The following is a 23681-nucleotide window of genomic DNA, read 5'->3' as shown; positions in this document are numbered from 1 at the left end:
GAAATTACAGACCGGGACACAAATGACGACCGGGACCGAGGGAATATAAATAACGACCGGGACACTCAAAGAGAAATTACAGACTAGGATACCGGGACACAAATGACGACCGGGACACAGGGAATATAAATGACGACCAGGACACAGGTATTTAAGAATATCGTTCAAAGACAAATTTTTATTTGTAAGAAGACCGTTGAAAGAGAAATTTATAATTGTAAAATGACTGAAGAACCTACAATGGCAACACCCGAGGAAGCTGCTCAAAACGAATGTATTCAAGCCGAAGTAGCTGAGTTGGTAAAGCTTTATGTTTCAGGTTCTAGGTCCGAGAGGCTCCAGGTTTGAACCTTGGCTTCAGCATTAATACAAAAGAAGAAAAAAACTAAAAAAGGTAAAAACTACAAAAAAACTAAAAAGAAAATATACATATATATATTTATATATATATATCTATATATATATAAAACTAGCTGTTGGGGTGGCGCTTCGCGCCACCCCAACACCTAGTTGGTGGGGCGCTTCGTGCCCCCCCAAGCCCCCCCCGCGCGCGTAAGTAGTTACGCGCCATATTAGTTACGCGCCATTGTAGTTGTGTCCCTTTGTCACACCTGTGAATATAGATAGATTTATTTATGTGTTTCAAACTGCGTAAAAATTGCAAATATACAACATTCTTGGCTTTCCCATTGTCTGTGCATATACAAAGCCGTATGTACTAATAATGACGTCATATGCAAACGCTCTTTTTACAGACAAACAAACATGCATACACACAACTCGTTTTTATATAGATAGATAGATAGATAGATACAATACAAATTAACTGCGTAAAACTTGCGAATATGCAACATTCTTCGCTGTCCAATTGTCGCTGCATATAAATAGATTGTCAGGTTTACCGACTCTCGAACATGCAACGTACAATTGTCCATGGGAAAAACAATCAGTATTACGATCTATGCCACATTTTTCTAATGATTGACCTTGAGCTTTGTTAATGGTGATTGCAAATGCTAATCGAATTGGGAATTGCAATCTTTTAAATTGAAAAGGCAGATCCGTTGGAATCATTTGAATGCGAGGAATAAGAACAGCCTCACCCTCAAAAGGCCCTGTCAAGATTGTGGCCTCTATTAGGTTTTCCATTGTTTTTTTTTACGGCAAGTCGCGTGCCATTGCAAAGCTTTGGTGGGTTGATATTTCTTAAAAGTATTATTGGTACGCCTATTTTTAGTTGTAGCATGTGTGGTGGAAACCCTGAAAGATCTATGGAATTTAAAAATTCAGATGGATAATTAACCGCTTCATTTGGTTCCAAAACTGTGTCGACTGACTTGTAAAGGACTGCCTGGTCTCGAATCTTGGTCAAAACAATATCGTTGATTTCGTGGACGTCTATATTTTTGGGTGCGAGAATCGCTCTTTCACTTAGTCATTTATTATTTCTATAATTTTTTAGAATATTCGGAAATACTTTTTCAATCAATTCATTTTTGGACGTCACTAAATTACAAAAATCAGCAGGTAGTTGTATACGTCCTGAAATTGAGTCTACTGGGAGCTTTCCGTTTCCAATTGCCAACAATTGATCTGAAAATGTTTGACCAGAGTCTTCGTTTTGCAATCGGACACGTATATTTGTAGTTAATTTTAATATTTTTACGTGTGCCCATAAATTAGAATTTTTCAGGCAAGCATTCATTTCGTCTGCAGGAGTTGATCTAGGTATTATTGGTAATGTTTGCCTGAAATCTCCCGCAAGCAATATTAATGTGCTGCCAAAGGGTTTCGACTTCCCTCTCAAATCTTTCAAGCATTGATCCAGAGCCTCGAGCGATTTTTGTGTGCCATTGTGCACTCATCCCAAATAATAAGTTTGCATTGCTGCAATACTTTACCCATCCCAGATGATTTGGAAATATTGCACGTGGGAGTTTCTGTAGACTGCAAATTCAGAGGCAATTTCAAAGCGGAATGAGCAGTTCTTCCACCAGGCAGCAATGTTGCGGCTATTCCGGACGACACAATTGCCAACGCTATATCATTTTTGATCGAATTAATGCCAGAATCAGTTTTATCACAAACGTTTTACCAGTACCTCCTGGCGCATCCAAAAAAAAAAATTTCCAACGTTGTTATCGACACAATGCATTATCGTATCATAAATGTCTTTTTGTTCCGACGTTAACTTGGAAATGTTATTTTGTACATACGACAATAGATCACTCGTACTGTAACTTTGTTCACGATCCAATTCTACACATGTCGAAACAGCGGCGATACGGTTAGGTGAAGGCATTCCCAAATCCTGAAGAGGTTTGTTTGCCATACGTACGCACAAATCTTCTATAATAACTAAAGTGTAGTTATAAATTTCTGTGAAATAAACACGTTGACCATTCTGTAAATGTACCGCTAAGTGAACATTAGCTGGACTACGTTCATGTATCGGAAATGAAAGAATTCGCCAAACAGCTTCATTACTGCTTATGTATCTTCCAGCTTGATATTGTACGATTTCGTCGATATCTTTGATTTCGGGCTGCAAGCCAAAAACTGCCATGTCACTGCCTTTGTTGACGTATTTACATATGTATTTGATTGCCTTTACGGAGTTACAGTATTCAACGTTTATGTGTGCATTAAATGTTTTTGATAATAATGGGGAATATGGAACAACCCACTGGTTATCTACTTCGATGGTGGTACCGTTACGCTTCTTTATTATTGCTGTTTTACCGCCATCTTCAGTAGATTCTATATTGTGGGTAGCCAGTAATTGTGTTTGATACTAAAAGTCGAGGATATTGCTTTGTGCACCTTCCTTTGGCCATGCATGGTGAATTTTCGTTCAGTGCACCGCAAGGTCCATGTATCATATTTTTTACAATAATATCATGTACCCCCTTATCGACATTTTTATCAGGTATTTCAGCAGAAATCACATCATCAATTTCGTTCGAAGTAATTTTTTTATGTAGCCAGATTAGTATATGTGCGTGTGGCAAACCTCGTTTTTGCCATTCCACTGAGTACATCCAGCACCGCACTGACCCAAACACTTCAAGTTTTACTATGTAGTTTATCAGTGATTTCAACTTTTGCCGGAAGACACGGGCCGTAATGTCAAGCCTATGAACCGCCGATTGTCCTTGAAGTAAAAGCTGCAGTATCTCGTCCCAAGATTGATTACATGTAAATGTAATAAATACATCTGGACGACCATAGAGACGAACATACGCAATAGCATCTTGAGCATATTCATGCATATGACGGGGACTGCCAGCATATGACGAAGGTAAAATTGTTAATCTTCCAACGTTTGTGGTACTACCGTCATTTATAACTGCATCTCGCAAATGAATGTATTGTTCAGAGTGGAGCTTGGTCTGATTCAGGCGGATACAAATGACGATTAGCTCGATTAGCAATCACCATCAACAAAGCCCAAGGGCAATCATTAGAATCATGAGGTATAGATCTGAATACGGATTGTTTTTCCCAAGGACAATTATATGTTGCATGTTCAAGAGTCAGTAAACCTGACATTCTATTTATATGCACAGACAATGGGACAGCAAAGAATGTTGTATATTCGCAAGTTTTACGTAGTTAAAAACATATCTATATATATATAAATAAGTTGTCTGTCTGTTTGTCTGTCTGTCAGGTGACGTCATGTTTCTGTGTCGACTGACGTCATGAAGTTAGTTGTCGTCATTTTTGCTATGACGGTGACGTCATTAAAGATATTTAATCATGAAGTTAGTTGCCGTCATTTTTGCTATGACGGTGACGTCATTAAAGATATTTAAGACATATATGTTCACGTAGAAATCTATTAATGTTTAAGTTTAAAATGACTGATGAACTTACAATGGCAAAAGCCGATGAAGATGCTCAAAGAGTCTATGCCAAAAACTTGCTGCTGATATAGAAAGTCAGAAAAGAAAGCGTGCAGAGGAATCAAAAGAACAGCAAGGAAACAGGCTTGAGGCTGATAGAGAAAAAAAGAACAGAAAGCGTGCCGAGGAACTACCAGAGCAACGCGAAAGCAGACTTGCTGCTAAAAGAGAAAGTGAAAAAAGAAGGCGTGCCGAGGAATCACAAGAACAGCAAGAAATCAGGCTTGCTGCTGATAGAGAAAGTAAGAAAAGAAAGCGTGCCGAGGAATCACAAGAACAGCAAGAAATCAGGCTTGCTGCTGATTACGATAGGCATGACATTACGGCCCGTGTCTTCCGGCAAAAGTTGTAATCACTGATAAACTACATAGTAAAACTTGAAGTATTTGGGTCAGAGCGGTGCTGGATGTACTCAGTGGAATGGCAAAAACGAGGTTTGCCACACGCACATATACTAATCTGGCTACATAAAAAAATTACTTCGAACGAAATTGATGATGTGATTTCTGCTGAAATACCTGATAAAAATGTCGATAAGGGGTTACATGATATTATTGTAAAAAATATGATACATGGACCTTGCGGTGTACTGAACGAAAATTCACCATGCATGGCCAAAGGAAGATGCACAAAGCAATATCCTCGACTTTTAGTAACAAACACAATTACTGCTACCCACAATATAGAATCTACTGAAGATGGCGGTAAAACAGCAATAATAAAGAAGCGTAACGGTACCACCATCGAAGTAGATAACCAGTGGTTTGTTCCATATTCCCCATTATTATCAAAAACCTTTAATGCACACATAAACGTTGAATACTGTAACTCCGTAAAGGCAATGCAAATACATATGTAAATACGTCAACAAAGGCAGTGACATGGCAGTTTTTGGCTTGCAGCCCGAAATCAAAGATATCGACGACATCGTACAATATCAGGCTGGAAGATACATAAGCAGTAATGAAGCTGTTTGGCGAATTCTTTCATTTCCGATACATGAACGTAGTCCAGCTGTTGTTCACTTAGCGGTATATTTACAGAATGGTCAACGTGTTTATTTCTCGGAAACCAACTAGCAACAAGAGCCCTGAATCCACCGGATACAAAGTTAACCGCTTTCTTTTCGCTTTGCAAAAATGATTCTTTTGCAAAAAATCTGCTGTATACTGAAGTGCCTTCGTATTACACGTGGAATACTAAAAATAAAGTATTTCAACGTCGAAAACAGGGTAAGTCGGTCGACGGCCAACCTACCATCTTCAAAGATACCGCGATAGGAAGACTACACCGTTCACCCCAATCAACATGAATGCTTCTTTCTACGCCTGCTTTTGGTGAATGTACCCGGTCCGACATCCTTTGAGTATTGAGAACTGTAAACGGTACTATACATGACACTTACCGTAGTGCATGCCAAGCTCTGAATTTATTGGAGAATGACCAACACTGGGATAACTGCATCAATGACTCATGCAAAACGTCAACTCCAAGTCAAATTCGCGCATTGATCGGCATCATTTTAACAACTTGCTCTCCATCAGCTCCTACAGAGTTATGGGAAAAATATAAGTCAAAAATGTCCGAAGATATACTCCATCGAAAACAGTTAGAGACGTCAGATATGACTTTTGATTTTACATCAGAAATTTATAACTACACTTTAGTTATTATAGAAGATTTGTGCGTACGTATGGCAAACAAACCTCTTCAGGTTTTGGGAATGCCTTCACCTAACCGTATCGCTGCTGTTTCGACATGTGTAGAATTGGATCGTGAACAAAGTTACAGTACGAGTGATCTATTGTCGTATGTGCAAAATAACATTTCCAAGTTAACGTCGGAACAAAAAGACATTTATGATACGATAATGCATTGTGTCGATAACAACGTTGGAGAAATTTTCTTTTTGGATGCGCCAGGAGGTACTGGTAAAACATTTGTGATAAAACTGATTCTGGTATCAATTCGATTAAAAAATTATATAGCGTTGGCAATTGCGTCGTCATTAGTTGGCAATTGCAGCACATTAATATTGCTTGCGGGAGATTTCAGGCAAACATTATCTATAATACCGAGATCAACCCCTGCAGACAAAATGAATGCTTGCCTGAAAAATTCTAATCTATGGGCACACGTAAAAACATTAAAATTAACTACAAATATGCGTGTCTGATTGCAAAACGATGACTCTGGTCAAACATTTTCAGATCAATTGCTGGCAATTGGAAACGGAAAGCTCCCAGTAGACTCAATTTCAGGACGTATACAACTACCTGCTGAATTCTGTAAATTAGTGACGTCCAAAAATGAATTGATGGAAAAAGTATTTCCGAATATTCTGAACAATTATAAAAAAAATAAATGGCTAAGTGAAAGAGCGATTCTTGCGCCCAAAAATATAGACTTCCACGAAATCAACAATATTGTTTTGACCAAGATTCGAGACCAGGCAGTCCTTTACAAGTCAGTCGACACAGTTTTGGAACCAAATGAAGCGGTTAATTATCCATCTGAATTTTTAAATTCCATGGATCTTTCAGGGTTTCCACCACAAGTGCTACAACTAAAAATAGGCGTACCAATAATACTTTTAAGAAATATCAACCCACCAAAGCTTTGCAATGGCACGCGACTTGCCTTAAAAAAAACAATGGAAAACCTAATAGAGGCCACAATCTTGACAGGGCCTTTTGAGGGTGAGGCTGTTCTTATTCCTCGCATTAGAAAAATGTGGTATAGATCTTAATACTGATTGTTTTTCCCATGGACAATTGTACGTTGCATGTTCGAGGGTCGGTAAACCTGACAATCTATTTATATGCAGCGACAATTTGACAGCGAAGAATGTTGTATATTCGCAAGTTTTACGCAGTTAATTTGTATTGTATCTATCTATCTATCTATCTATATAAAAACGAGTTGTGTGTATGCATGTTTGTTTGTTTGTAAAAAGAGCGTTTGCATATGACGTCATTATTAGTACATAAGGCTTTGTATATACACAGACAATGGGAAAGCCAAGAATGTTGTATATTCACAAGTTTTACGTAGTTTGAAACAAATATATAAATCTATCTATATTCACAGGTGGGACACAGGGACACAACTACAATGGCGCGTAACTAATATAGCGCGTAACGACTTACGCAAACGGGGGGGCTTGGGGGGGGGGGCGTGAAGCGCCCCACCAACTAGGTGTTGGGGTGGCGTGACAATTATAAAAATAATAAATGGCCAAGTTAAAGAGCGATTCTTGCACCCAAAAATATAGACGTCCACGAAATCAACAATATTGTTTTGACCAAGATTCGAGACCAGGCAGTCCTTTACAAGTCAGTCGACACAGTTTTGGAACCAAATGAAGCGGTTAATTATCCATCTGAATTTTTAAATTCCGTGAATCTTTCAGGTTTTCCACCACACGTGCTACAGCTAAAAATAGGCTTACCAATAATGCTTTTAAGAAATATCAACCCATCAAAGCTTTGCAATGGCACGCGACTTGCCGTAAAAAAAAAACAATGGAAAACCTAATAGAGGCCACAATCTTGACAGGGCCTTTTGAGGGTGAGGCTGTTCTTATTCCTCGCATTCCCATGATTCCAACGGATCTGCCTTTTCAATTTAAAAGATTGAAATTCCCAATTCGATTAGCATTTGCAATCACCATTAACAAAGCTCAAGGTCAATCATTAGAAAAATGTGGTATAGATCTTAATACTGATTGTTTTTCCCATGGACAATTGTACGTTGCATGTTCGAGGGTCGGTAAACCTGACAATCTATGTATATGCAGCGCCAATTTGACAGCGAAGAATATTGTGTATTCGCAAGTTTTACGCAGTTAATTTGTATTGTATCTATCTATCTATCTATCTATATAAAAACGAGTTGTGTGTATGCATGTTTGTTTGTTTGTAAAAAGAGCGTTTGCATATGACGTCATTATTAGTATATAAGGCTTTGTATATGCACAGACAATGGGAAAGCCAAGAATGTTGTATATTCGCAAGTTTTACGTAGTTTGAAACACATATATAAATCTATCTATATTCACAGGTGGGACACAGGGACACAACTACAATGGCGCGTAACTAATATGGCGCGTAATGACTTACGCGCACGGGGGGGCTTGGAGGGGGGCACGAAGCGCCCCACCATCTAGGTGTTGGGGCCACCCCAACAGCTAGTATATATGTATATATATATATATTTATATATATATATATATATATATATATTTATATATATATATATATACATATATATATATATATATATATATATATATATATATATATATATATATATATATATATATATATATATATATATATATATATATATATATATATATATATATATATATATATGTCACGATGTTTACGATTGAAAAGGATAAAGTTGAACTGGCTGCAAAGTCAATTTATACCCTTCTTTCGATACTATTTTGTTTTGTTTTTTCAACGCTGAGGAATAGCCTTTGATCAAGCGAACTCCTCTCTTATCCTCTTTTCCGTATGATTTTTGTCATCACTCTAAATTTTTTTATGTATGTATAGAGCTAACCCATCTCCTGCCCATAGTATTTCTAAACATATCCCATCAGAGAACCTACCTAATTATCTTCTTTTCTTTCATTCTTATTGCAGTAGTATTTTACAAATGAAATGAGGGTGTCCTTAGATGAGTCATATAACTATTGGCTTTACTAGGGACTGGTTCATTTATAAGAATATTTTAAAAAGAACATTTGGTTTGCATCCTAAAAGAGAGATATCCCTTTCTTAGAGTAAGAATTGATGATATCAAATCCAATTTCGACCTGAATTTAGGCGTCATGGCTTTATTCTTTATTGGCCTCATTCTTTAGCAGAAGCTAATAAATAATGCTTCATTGTGAAAGAAAAGGAAAGGATACCCCCTGCTAAGAGACAAAAAGAAGGATGGGAGCAGCTAACCCTTCAACCGGGTAGTTAAGTTCTACTCAATGCCCTTTTACGTAGTATATTAAATAAAATGCATTTTCAATGCATAGATAGACAGATGCCTCTTAAATATTTCAAGGAATCAGCCATCCTAACATCTTCAGTGTTGTGCTCTTGTTAAGCTATGGAAATATATAAATAGTGTAAATAACACAAGCATCTTGTACGGGGAGGACGTTAAAAACGAAAATAAAGATGATGCCTATGAGTTATTTTCATAAATTTATAACGCCCCCGCTTTTTCTACCCAACTGCAGTCGCACTCGTAAAAGAGGAGTTTACCCATAAGTAAGGGTATAGAACCTATCCGTCCTGTAATAAATGGCAAAATCAGCATTTTACATACGTAATGTCTTAAGTTTAAGCTGAGTGATTTGATAAAACAAGTTAATGCAACCCCCGCGCTAATGAGGGAGAGAAGAAACACCTACATAATTCTTACATACCCCAGGAAGCATCAATAAAAGATATACCCTCCTATAGCATCCCCACAATAGAAAACATAAAGTGGAGTCAGATTTTTTTTTGATCTGACTCAAGTTTATAGGAGTTACGGGTATATTGCATTTCTTAAGACATAATCCAGCTACCGCTACCGCTGGAAGCCGAATTTCATCATAGTTAACATTTTAATATTGTACATCCTTTTAGGTACAATGTTGTCACAATCTACGATTATGATGCCATTCATCAATTTTTTTAAATGAAAATGCAGTTTTCGTAAGAAAAAGATACTATTCTTAAAATAATTTTTGTGAATTGCGAAAAGTTATATACTATAATACAAGATGATGCACTAGTTTATACTAGACACACTTAAATTTTGACCAAACAATGATAAATTAAAGGATTATTACGTAAATTGTAAAAATATTTATTGTGTCTAAGTTATAATTTTAATATTTTCTGGGTTGCAGCAGTAGCTTGCAAACTAGTGAGAGATGATCACTTCCAACACTTAGAAATGAAATTGACCATAAATCTTAAAACAGTGTCAGATCGAATCAGGAGGTACACTATCTCAAGAGCCTTTTTCGAAAACCCTATTTGGGGTTTTTGCTTGAACTTTGCTTGAACTGCAGTGTTCTGCATGAATGACATCTTTTTGTCTTTTCTCACAACTAGCGAGACATTGGAGCATCATAGAGAGCTGTTTAATGGCTCATTTGAGAAGATATCGATTTATATAAAAACCTTTTTGTAATTAACATAAATTATTTTTATAGTTGAGTCATTTTTTTAAACTGTGTCTCTTCTAAAACTGTAGTAGCAAACAATAATAGCCTAATCTTGTATAGGATGATGAAAAAAGTATTTTAATGTGCAATGTTTTAACTGTGGGTTTTCGATTATTTTTAACTGTAAAACATTCTGTAAAAATTTTTAATTGTCTGAGTAATAATTCCAAGCAGAAGAATACCGGAAAATTTCAAAGTAAGTTTTTTTGTTTTGTTACGGTTTTACTACTCCGCTTAATAATAGTCGATACATTTGTTTTTATTTTAAAAAAGCCTAAATGACATGTTTTAAACAAAATTTTGAATGCTATTTCAATAATTCTTGGCTCTAGGAAAATAAGAAAGGGTAATAAATGGTTGAAGAAATTTTGAACAAAATTCTTGACCTGCCCGAACCTGAAATATACCTACGAAGATGCATTGACAAAGATGATGCGACAAACTTAGATGATATGAAATCAGCAGCTGTTTGTGCAATATGTCCAATTGATGCCAAATCAATGATCGAAATTCTTTTTAAGGGATTAAATCCAATAATTACAAAACGTTTACCAACACTATTACAGTTTTTGATTTCTTACTAAAATATTCAACTGAATATTCAACTGACTTCAAAGATACGTCTCAGCCAGGTATTTAAGCAATTTTGCAAAACCCAGGAAATAAAATTTCGAGATCTTTTACCTTCTCGGTAAGGGATTCTAATTATTACTCTAGAAAATATACCAGTAGACACTAATAAACGATACCGCAGACTCGTTTGAACTCCTATCCTTCAAGTTCGAAACGGTGTATAATAGCCACTGCGCTACGGTAACTTAATCATTATTTGGAAGGAACAGCCAAATGATTAAACCGATTGAACGAGCCCAGGTTGTCTCGATTAAGAGTAGAAGAACACTCCAAAGTGATGTCTGTCCTGCTGCTACAAGCCTAGCTGAAAAGCCACAAAAAAGAAGTTGAATAACTGACAAGCCCTATCTAAGCTTAAACCTGTGGAAAAAAATAAAACATATTTGAAGAAATTCTCATTTCAGTATCAAACTGAAGGGTACCCAAATTTCTATCAAAATGAACCATGAACAAACCCCCTTCAACTCAAGTTAGGTTACAACTCAATCATCATGGATAGTTAAACAAGAGCTAAGAGCGCATATGGCACTTGTGACGAGGCAAGAAGAACTAAGAGCCAAGAGCTCATACGGTATGAGCTCTAACAAAATCCTAAGAATCAATAGATTGATTTAAAAGGAAAATCAGAGGCTTAATGCCAGTTGGGATTTAAAATAAGAGCTCTGAGTCACGATGTCCTTCTAAATATCAAAATTCATTAAGATCCGATCACCCACTCTTAGGTTATAAATACCTCACTTTTTCTAATTTTTCCTCTCCCTTTAGCCACCCAGATGGTCGAATCTGGGAAAACGACTTTATCAAGTCAATTTGTTCAGTTCCCTGACACACCTACCAATTTTCATCGTCCTAGCACGCCCAGAAGCACCAAACTCGCCAAATCACTGAACCCCTCCCTCCAACTCCCCCAAAGAGAGCGAATCCAGTACGGTTACGTCAATCATGTATCAAGGACATTTGCTTATTCTATCCACCAAGCTTCATCCCGATTCCTCCACTCCAAGCGTTTTCCAAGATTTCCCCATCCAGCTTCGCCCAATATCAACAGATCTGGTCGGGATTTTGAAATAAGAGCTCTGAGACATGAATTCCTTCTAAATATAAATTTCATTAAGATCCGGTCACCCGTTCTTAAGTTAAAAATACCTCCATTTTCTAATTTTTCCAAATTAACACCAACCCCCCAGCTCCTCCAAAGAGAATGGGTGAGACACCTTTTTGTAGGTTACAAATACCTCATTTTTTCAGATTACCCCCTCCCCCTCCAGCTCAACCAAAGAGAGCAGATCCGGTCCGGTTATGTCAATCACGTATCTTAGACAGGTTTTTATTCTTCCCATCCAGTTTTCTTCCTGATCTCTCCGCATAAAGTATTTTCTAAAATTTCCAGTCCACCCCCCCCCCTCAACTGCCCCACCCCCAAAGACGCTGGATCAAGTTGAGAATTTAAAATAAGAGATCTGAGTTACGAGGTCCTTCTAAATATGAAGTTTCATGAAGATCCGATCACTCCTTCGTAAGTTAGAAATACGTCATTTTTTCTAACTTTTCAGGATTACCAACCCCCCTCCCCGCCCCAACTAATACAGCGGATCTGTTACAATTATATCAATCAGGTATCTGAGACTTCTGCTTATTTTTCCCACCAAGTTTCATCCCAATCCCTCCAATCTAAGCGTTTTGAATGATTTTAGGTTCCCCCCAAACTCCCCCCAATGTCACCAGATCTGGTCGTGATTTGAAATAAGAGCTTTGAGACACAATATCCTTCTAAATTTTAAATTTCATTGAGATCCGATCACTCGTTTGTAAGTTAAAACTACCTCATTTTTTCTAATTTTTCAGAATTAACCCTCCCCCCCCCCGCAACTACTATAAAGATAGAAGATCTGTTCCGGTTATGTTAATCATGTATCTAGGACCTTTGCTTATATTTTCCAACAAGTTTCATCCTTATCCCTCCACTCTAAGTGTTTTCCAAGATTTTAGGTTTCTCCCTCCCATCTCCCCCCCCCCCCATTGTCACCAGATCCAGTCGGGATTTCAAAAAATTGCTCTGAGACAAGATATCCTTCCAAATTTCAAATTTCATTAAGATCTGATCAACCGTTCGTAAGTTAAAAATACTCCATTTTGTTATTTTTTCAAAGTTAACCGTCCCCCCACTCCCCCCAGATGGTCAAATCGGGAAAACGACTATTTTTAACTTAATCTGGTCCTGTTCCTGATAAGCCCGCCAAATTTCATCGTCCTAGATTACCTGGAAGTGCCTAAAGCTGCAAAACTGGGACCGACACTCAGACAGACAGACCGGCAGAATTTGCGATTGCTATATGTCACTTGGTTAATACCAAGTGCCATAAAAACAAGGTTAGCAAAAGCTGAATAAGGGAAAGATGAATAAGTATTTAGCTGAACATGAGTTGACTTGCATTGGGTGGAATCGAATGCGGGATATATTGGACAGGGTTGAACATAAGGGGGTTTGAAATGAAGGGGTGGTATGTAAAAGAAAATAATAGCTGTGTTGAATAGATTTTACTGTAGTATATACTTCAAAAGACAAAAATGGAAATTTAGCTGTGTCTATCTGTAACATTTCTTTTGTTAATGAAAAAAAAAATCTGAATTGCCGCTTATCGAAGGACCTTCATTGATAAAAAAAGTTAATAATTAATGCTATTAAATGTACGAACATTCCAATTTGAAAATCCAGATTACCATACACAAAAAACAAAAAAAAACCTCTGATTTGAAACTTTATCACAAAACCTTAATTAAAACGATTTTAAAAGATGATTTGAATATGAAAAATATAGATGCTGCAGGTATTTTCAAAAATACTACTAACACAATTAAGTGCGTAGCTATTAGTAGTGAGTACATTGTGAATTCTGTGACAAAGTATCCCCTTCGAATCCCAGTCCTGACCCTTTTTTTTCAAACTTCTAAAAAGACGCAGGTGATACAAATTTTCATTGAGACTCAGGTGCCTGTTACATTATAGTGGAATGATTTCTAAGAGATACAGGTGGTTGCTATGTTAATTACTTGAAAAACCTACAAAGGCCAGGGAAAAATCTTTCAGGGCCCTCCTAAGAAGGAAACCTTTAAGACAGCATGTCCCTAGCAAGCAATTCCGACGGGGCCCCAAGTGAGCGATTCCACTTAAGCCCTAGAAATTAATACCCATCGGGGGCCTCCTAAGAAGGAAACCTTTAAGACACCATGTCCCTAGCAAGCAATTCCAACGGGGTCCAAATCGAGCGATTCCACTTAAGCCTTAGCAATTAATCCCATCGTTGGCCTAGTATCCAATTCCACCGGGGCACTAACATTATATTTTATAATGTTATAAAATAACATTATTTAATATTTTAATATTTTTTCTTAAGAATATCATTTTTCTTTCAAGGCGTTTTTTTTCGATGATTTTGTTCTTCTTTGATCCATTTTTTTTTCTCAAGTAATCTTCACAATCCAAATACTGCTGTCCGCTTTAGGATTTGAAATAGATTTTTCCTCAATTGAGCTGTGCACTAAACAGCTGGAACAAGATAGCCTTTCTAATATTATGATTTAGAGAAATACTTTCTGTGTGATAACCTTTCTGTGCACGGAGAAATCCGTGCCCCAGTTTCTAGAATAATTAAATGGATCGTATGTTTCAAATCGTTCCCATATGAGAGAGCGCAAGCCCCCCAATACTATTGATTTTTCGATCTATTAACCACCCTATTTTTGTGGCGTAATTATTTTTCTGACGTGAAATAGACCAGTTAAGTTAGCTATTGAATCAGTGATATGTTACATAGCATTGGTTTTAGATATTTCATTGCGTAGATGATTGCTTATTGAATATTTATTCTACAGCAAGAAATCTAAATAATAAGCGCTTTTTTTGCACATACATGTATATTATTAAAAAACATTTGAAACTCATGAAATCACAGAGAAAGCAATTAAAATTCAACAAATGGAAAAACAAACGTAAAAAAGCTGATATAGCATAACATATAAGCAAAACACCTGAAATCAAGAAAGGCGGGGGACCTTAAGCAACCAATTTCAGAGATCGAGGGTTGTTATTAGAGGTAAATGTAAGTCATAGTAAGATATATGTCTGAGAGGCTTTATTGAAAATGCCTTATTTCTATTCCTATATCAAGCACACTTGCCTGTCACATTATATCAATTTAAATTTTGGTATTAGCAAAATCATATTTTGAATGAGCAGTAAGTATTACATATTATGCAACAGAATCCTCATATCCTACAATAGCAATAATAACAAAAAATATCAACCTCACAATAAGATGTTTCGCTAGTACATGAAACACCCAACGGAAGTAAATAAAGATAGACTTTTTTTGCATTTGGACATTTTTAACAGTTTTTAATGAAAATACCACGTTTTTTGAGCCAACACAACGTAAAGTCACACCACCATGGCAATATGCAGCTGGCCCTTGACATCCTTATGATACATATTGTCCCCGCTTCTCCCCCCCCTTACAGCAAATCCAGCTTTAATTCCGCTTCCCCCATTTATGACCCCTAATACAGCATTTCCTATTCCAATTCCATACCAAAACCTTGTCAAATATTATCAAAACCTTAGGCTACATTATATTATCAAAGTCCTGCATGATATTATCAAATAATGTTTGAATATTATACAATTTTGTCTTTTTAGCTGGTGGAATTTTCATAATGGCATGCATGACTTTGTTAATATATTGCAAGGTTTTGATAATTCTATGTAAAGTTTTAACAATATCATAGAAGATTCTCATTATACCATCTGGGATTTAGATAATGCTGTACAAGCTATTTAATAATTCCAGGAATGATTTCAATAATAACGCACACGATTTTGGTAATGCTTGATATATTTTGATAGTGCCTAATACGATTTTGATAGCACAATTCTAGATTTGATAGACTTGGCAGTACTTTGATAATCTTGATAATCTGATAACGTGAATCGCTTTCAGTTTTAATTGTTTGATTCATTTTTAATGGCTTTTGGGTTGAACTGAAATACAGCGATTGCAAAATTCATGTGACTCCTTGACCAAATAAGTTAAGTCCATCAAATAAGAGATCTAAAGCCGAACTGGCCAGCCAAGACAAAAAACAAAGAAATTAATATAAAGAAGACAAAAGGGCCTTTGGCCAGAAATCTTTGGATGTGAAGGTTCCATGAGAAAAAATGGCTCAAAGAAGAAAAATAGTATTCTAGAAAAAAAACACCCTGAAAGAAAAATAAAATTCAAAAAAAAATATCTTAATTTAGTATGTAACATCCCAGGTGTGCATTTTTATTACGTAAGACTCACGTGAGCGTCGCGAATACTTAGCACCCGAGTCTGTGCCCTCCTCAGTTGCAAACGGAGGTTCTCCCTGGGCCTTGACCTCTAAAATGTCATGCAACATTGTGTCATTCTCAGTTATAACCGGAACTTCTATCCCCACCTGACTAGCGGACCCTCCAGTGGATCTGGTTGCTAAGGCCGCATTGAAATTCAATACAAGAGCCTGACTTGAAATGGATGCCAGGGCCCTGCCGGAATTGGATGTTAGGGACCACCAGTGGACATAAATGCTAGTGCTCCGGTAAAATTTTGATGCTAGGAACCCCGATGGAATCGCTCACTAGAGGCCCTTTAGAATTGGCTACTAGGGCCCCCGATGGAACTTTATGGTAGGCCCCCAATAGGATTGATTTTTGGGGCTCCAGAGGAATCGCTCACATGGGGCCAAATGGAATTGCTTGTTTTGGGCACGGTGTCTTGAAGGTTCCCTTCTTAGGATGGTCCTGAAGGTTTTTTCCACTCCTCTGCAGTTGTTTTTAAGTAATTACAATAGCAACCACCTGCATCTCTTCAAAAATATTGCTCTCTTACTTAGCAAGCACTCGCGTCTCGAAGAAAATTGATAACACCTGCGTCTTTAAGGAGTTTGAAAAAAAGTGTCAGTACCGGGATTCGAGGGGGTAGCTGTGTCACAGAATTCACTATGCTGTCACTACTAATAGCTGCGCACTTACTTGTCTTAGTAGCATTTTTGAAATATCTGCACCATCTATATTTTTCATACCCAAAACATCTTGTAAAATCATTTTTATTAAGGTTTTGAGTTAAAGTTTTCAATGATAGGTTTTTGTTTTTTGTGTATTGCAATCTGTATGTTCAAATTGGGATGTTCGTAAATTTAATAGCATTAATTAGTCCTTTAATAAGCGGCAATTCAGACTTTTTTTTTCATATACCAAAGAGATGGTACTGAGAGATACAGCTAAATTTCCATTTTTATCTTCTGAAGTATATGCTACAGTAAAATCAATTCATCACAGCTATTATTTTATTTTACATACCATCCAGTCATCTCAACCCCCTTTATATTCAGCCTTGTCAAAGTTATCCCGCGTTCGATTCCGCCTAGTGCAAGTCAACTTGCATTTATCTTTTGCTAACCTTGTTTTACCTAACCATCCATGATGATTGAGTTGTTACCTAACTTGAGTTGAAGGGGGTTGAGTTCAAAATTTATTCTTACAGAAATCTGGGTACCCCTCATAAAATAAATGATTTAATCACTGGTAAATGCAGCATTGTGTAAAAAGTATAACATTGAGTAGATGATAGCATTTAGCAAAGTAAATATCTAGTACAACTTCGGTAATAGCATCGACTTATTTTACTTTGCTTTGGGTCGATTGCTTGTTTTGTTTTGTTTATTTATATTAATAAACCCGTCTGTCTCTCTTCTCTCAACCCTTTTTTGGCATAATTTTGTTCTTAATTTTAATTATAGCATGGGGAGTATTTTTTGTTAATTTAAAGTAGTTTATTGTAACATATAGACCAGCCCCCCCCCCCTCTATAAAATTCAGGACCAAATCTCTCATTCATACCCCCTTAGAAATTCTTAAATACAGGACCAAATCTCTCATCCATACTCCTTTAGAAACTCTTAATTTCAGAACTAAATTTCTCAGTCATATCCCTTTAGTAAATTTCAAATTAGAAAAAGATTTAAAGTTAAGTCTTATATAATCTTGAATTTAGCAGTTTTTCAATACTTTTGGGCTAAGTGCTTTTAAACACAAGTCAAATAAATAATAGAAATGTTCCTTTCTGAATCAACCAATCAAAATCAAATCTCTATAACTGGCTTATTTGAACTCTGTTTTTTTAAACTCAAAACCAGAAGGGAAATCCTTGTTACAAAAATAACTCCTGGGAGCGGAGACTGGTAAAAGTGTCATGATTGGGGAATACGAGCAGTATTGCAACATTTTGCGGTAGAGGTCAACTGCCCAGGTCACCAAGCTGGTCCGCCAAGTTCTTGTTTTTAGAAATGGCGTCTTAGACTTATATTAGCTGGACTCAGGCAGTTGGGAATTCAGTCTTATGATAGTCATGTTTCAGTGTTCATGTGCACCCTTTCATGTTATAAATCATTGGAAGTATTTTGTCCAAAGTTGTACGCAAGTAACAAAATAAAATTCATTGTCCTTAATCATCTTTTGTCTATGTACTAGGTTATCAGGTACAGTTCCTCTAGTCTTCAGGTACGGTCTCAAGGGAATCTTTACTATTTCAGGAGACCCCGAACATCACTGAAATGATTCTGTCTCCAGGTTACTGGGGATTATCTAAAGAACTTTTTTATTCTGTTATCAATTTAGCTCCCATATCTCAAATCAACATTAAGCTACCAAGACTTAAAAAAGTCCCAAGCACCTCACGACAAAAATCCCCCCTTAAGCAAAACTCGCAACAACTTCCCTCATAAATTATATTTCACCAACCCCCCCCCCCGTAAAATTTGGCGCGGCCAGAAAAAGAAGAAAGTAAAAGGAACTGAAAATACCTGACACAATGAATGCCTACTAACATAGACAAGTATGATTATTTACAAATTATTTTTTGATTTTTCAGTGCAGTGCAATATTATTTCTATTCTTGCATTTTTTTTATATATAGGTATACCCCATTCAAAAATGATCAAAATCTTTAAGAATTAAAATAAAACAGTAGTAAAATTAAAAAACTATTAGAGATTATTATATACCGCATACTTAAAAAAAGACTACAATAAATATGGACCAGGAACAAGATGAAATATTAAAAGCGCAACAAATTATTGCAACTTCGGTAGAAATTGCAAAATCATTACCAGAATATGAAGGAGATACGGACGTTGATCAATTCAACATCCATTTAGGACAATTCGTAGTAATGACAAAACTTGACTTAAAAGTATTGAAAAGCATGCTACTTTTAAGACTAAAAGGACAGGCGCTAACGTTTTTAAAACAAATTGAAAACACGATAGGCACAGAAGCCACCTCAACAATCAACTCAATAGAATTATTGCAACAGGCTTCCCAGAAAAAAGTTATTGACACAAGTTCATTGAATAAACTGAAACATGGCCTAGTTACATTCGAACAGACCTAAAACGTTCGAGAGTACTTACATATATTAGAATCGCAACAGAAGCGCGATACGGTCCAGGAGAAGGGGAATTATATGAAAAAATAATACTTAACCTATTTAAACAGGGGCTCAAATCAAAATTATATCGCCTACTAATAGCTAAAAATATTGATAACCTAGAAATAGCAGTTCAGAAATAGAAAGAGCCGTAGAAATTGATTCGATTGTCCTACAGCATCAAAAACTGTCAATAAATGCTGTAGAAAATAAAACCCCTGTAAAATCAAGAGATTTCTCTCCACGATTTTTCTCCCGAGAATCATCGCCAAAACCCATTCGAAATCAAATTCGAACCACCACACCTCCAAGACAAGTACGTTTTGCCCCTAATAATCAATTGAGGGCACACACTAATAATGAGCCACTAAAGTGCTACACCTGTAACCGGTTAGGACATATTGCAAGAAATTATTTTGCAAACAATAATTATCACCCTAATTTTAGGGGAACGAGCAATCGTTTGTCCAGGGGGACAAACTATATTGGGTATGCCACCAGAGGTAATAGGAGGAACACCTTTTTAACAGGAGGTAATTACCCTACCCCAAATCAGAATTTTGAACGCAATACGTATCAGTATCGCGGAGGGTATCGTGGAAGGACAAATCAACCTAGCAACGGTTGGAATAGAAATACAAGAGGTAGTTATATCAGCCGACGGCAACATTATAACAACTCCACTTCAAATAATAATCAAGGAAACCAAAATAGAACAAATGAAAGTTCTACACCTGACATCTGGGAACCCCAGGGAAACGATACAAGCCTCCAAAATTCGTAGGACCAAAATTTGGTGGCAAAATAATTTATAGGTCCCCACCAGTGATTATACCATTTTTAAGTGCAAATAATAATAATTGTGTTTCCAATATTTGAAAATTCTAATGCAGGGAATATTTATTTCTCAGCCCTTATAGATTCAGGGGCAACAGTAAATGTGATAAATACATCCGTATTTAACAGATTGCCCAATTATATTAAACGACGAATGAGCAATATCTGTCTCAATTTATCAAGCGTAACTGGACATGATCTGAACGTAAAGGGAACTGTATACCTAGCCTTGCGCAAAGACAAAAGGAATTTCTATACTCGATTTATAATTTGTAAGAATTTTCCCTACGAAGTCATTATAGGTGCTAATTTTTTAAAAGCCAATAATATATTATTAGATATAGCAAATTCAAAGTTTATCTATCTGACGGGAACTAAATCAATAATAAATAACATACAAGCAAACAAGGTAAAGGAGAACATAGGCAAGATGAAAGAGCATAGGAAGAAAGAAATTCAAGAAATTTCTTATTTATGGAAAAAACTAGCAAATATAGAAACTCCCAGGAAAAAACCAGCGGATAATGTTCTAAATTCAAAAGAAAAAAATAGTAACGAAAAATATTATGGATTTACTACGAAAAACTAAGATTCCCCCTAAATCAATGCAGAGAGTGCAAATATCCCAAATGTTAGAACCAATAAATGATAAAAATGAAATTTGGGTAGCCTCACCGTTGGAGGATATCCCAAAATATATAACCTGTGAAGAAAAGATTATAAATTACGAAAAGGGTGAAGGTTATATTTGGGTAACGAACACTCACGCGAGTGACATGATTACCCTAAGAAAAGACACATACTTAGTAGAGATAAAAGTAGTATCTGAGACGGATATAAATAATTAGAAAAATTCAGAAAAAAACTTAGTGAATAATATAAACATTCAGGTTGACAAGGAATACCCCTGACAAGAATTCAGTTTCTTGAAAAGTTCGAACTAAATCACATAACTGACATTCCATTGAAACAAAAATTATACGACTTATTATGGGAATATAAAGATGTTTTCTCGACATCTGAAGATGACATAGGACTCATCCCATTTTATGAACACGCAATGCAAACTACGGGGCTGCCAGTGGCAAAACAACCTTACCGTATTCCTTATAAACATAAAGAATGGCTAATAAATAAAATACAGGAACTCGAAAAGAATGAAATCATAAGAAGGTAGTCAGTGACAAACTTCCCCTGCCTAGAATAGATGAAATTTTAGATTCAATATCAAATAAAAATAAAATATTTACTTCCCTGGATTTGACACAAGGCTATCATCAAGTGAAAATAGCAGAAGAAGATGTTTAAAAAATTGCGTTTTCTACGACAGAATGTGGCTCTTATGAATACTTAAGAGTACCATTTGGACTAAAACTAGTTCAAGTGCATTGTGTAGACCCCTACTTCATTTATTAAAAGGTCTAAATAATATCATTCACTTTTTGGATGACGTCATAGCAACGGGAAAAGGTCCAGAAGACCAGTTAGTAACCCTAGCAAAAGTATTTGAGAAATTCAGAGAAGGTAATTTAAAATGTAGTCCAGAAAAAGTAAATCTTTTTCAAACAAAACTAAAATTTTTAGGAGTAATTGTAACACAAGGACAAATTTTTCCAGGCTATGCATAGAATGATGATTATCCCTTTTTCTTAAAATTTGGCGTATTTGCTTCCTGCATTGATCTTTTAGACTTAGTTTATTTGGGGCTGTGTGAATTATCTTGTAAATCAAGTGCTTACGAAAGCATAGTGGGCTAGCTGTGTCCAGCAATTTTTCATACACAATAACGTCTTTATTTGGTAAAATTTTCGATCCAAAATTTTCATCATTCATGTAGAATTTAATTGTTAAATTTTTTTAATTCTATGTACTGTTCATCATAAATATAATGGATTGTATTGTTTACAATCATTGGGTCGAAATCAGTACTGTACCATAAATAATTTTCGTATATTCCCAACAGTATATTTTAATTTTCAACTATTTTGTAATTTAAGTCTAATAGCAACTCCAGAAATTTCAAGGGCCAAACTATTTTGAAACCTGGTTCTTCTTGCATATGCCAAAAGTTTTCGCGTATTAAGGATGCTATTAAAGGATATTTGTTGGGGGGAATTGCACGGAGTAGGGCTGCGAAGGTGTATAAAGCATTTTCGTGCCTATAATTGTAATCTTTACTCATTATATCTTGTGAGAAAGAGCCATATAATAAAATGATCATTCCGTGTATAATGAAATCGTCTTTAAGAATGACGGGAACTTGTAATAAAAAACTTAAGGTACTATATTGTAAGTTCCTTACTGCATTTATTATTGCGGATTCAAAGATTATTTCACGTAGCTCGAGGTCTATTACCGAGAGGTTTGGTAAACTCTGGGTTTTATTTGGAATCCGAAATTCTTGTCTTGTAGGCACTAGGTCTTGGTTGGTTTTTAAAGAATCGGTATTACTTGAAGTTCTTTGTCGCGGCATTTTTCTCCGGTTAGTACTAGTTACGCATATAAGAAAGGTTTTTATTTAACCTTTCAAGGACTTTTCCCGTGAAAGTGTTTATAAAAATATGTTTAATTCCACCTAACTATCATTAAAATAACCCAACTTATTTTTTTTAGAAATTAGACTTGTCAAAAGATCTGGAATAATGAAAGAACCTCAACCAAATTACTTTCTCGCCTTCCAAATTATCAACGCTCAAATAAGAATTAATGCTTCAATTTTGCAAAATCATATAATAGAAAAAGATCCAACCATAGCGAAGGCCTTAATCAAACAAGGCTCCTTCCATCTAACGTTAAAAGTCTTACACCTAAGAAATAGTAGCGAAGTTGAACTCGCAAGAAATGCTTTCGTAAAGGCCGTAGAGAAATATCAACAAGAATTTACAAATGAACAACTATATCTTGATTTTCAAGACATCAGAGAATTCTTTGAAGAAATTCTATACGCGAAGTTAGATAGCGAAAATATAGTTAAGGCAAGCTTAAATCCAGTTTTAGAAGAAATTGCTAAAGAAATTACCAAAAGCGGTGTACAACTCGCAAATCAAGAAAGCTGGAAGTCACATTTAACGTTAGTAGACATAAGAAAAGTAAACAGGCTAAGGAAAGAGGCAAGAAAACTTCAACCGTCCCTATCATCCAACTTTAAAAACATGGGATTTGGATGGGAACTAGTGCAAAGTATACAGCTATTATCAATGACCGGGCCAAAAAGCAAAGAGAATTATTATGAAATAATATCAGAAATAATATTCGGACAGAAAGCCCCTAAATGCAACTGAATTTGGAAAAAAAGAACGTTTCAGGAAAAGGAAAAGGGAACGAAACAGTAAATATATTTTTAAGATAATAATTTTAAAAATAAATTACGCTTACGACACTAACACTACTAGATAATAAGCCACCATAAAACAATCCTTACCTATATGCCTACAGTCATTTTAATATGTCTAAAATTACTAAAACCGCTGATCTTGTCAGAATTTTTCTAGCCATTATAAATAAGAGTAAGAATATACCCCAACTGAAATACAACGACCTGGGATGATAATATTTTGTCCAAAGGTT

At 35.9% G+C, this 23681-nt stretch overlaps 1 protein-coding gene across 1 annotated transcript; it reads left to right on the top strand.

Annotated features, from left to right (window-relative positions):
* Nucleotides 1-10490: 10490 nt before the first annotated feature.
* LOC136042904 (A-kinase anchor protein 7-like) lies at nucleotides 10491-23294 on the top strand (the record flags this gene model as incomplete). The annotated part of the gene is made up of 2 exons (XM_065727829.1): nucleotides 10491-10683; nucleotides 22728-23294. Coding segments are annotated over exons 1-2 (760 nt in total), but the record flags the coding sequence as incomplete, so codon positions are not given.
* Nucleotides 23295-23681: the final 387 nt, after the last annotated feature.

This window comes from Artemia franciscana, unplaced genomic scaffold (genome assembly GCF_032884065.1).
Source record: "Artemia franciscana unplaced genomic scaffold, ASM3288406v1 Scaffold_2422, whole genome shotgun sequence".
Classification (NCBI taxonomy): Eukaryota; Metazoa; Arthropoda; class Branchiopoda; order Anostraca; family Artemiidae; genus Artemia; species Artemia franciscana.
The sequence above is the reverse complement of the archived record's forward strand: the minus strand, read 5'-3'. Positions and strand labels throughout refer to the sequence as shown.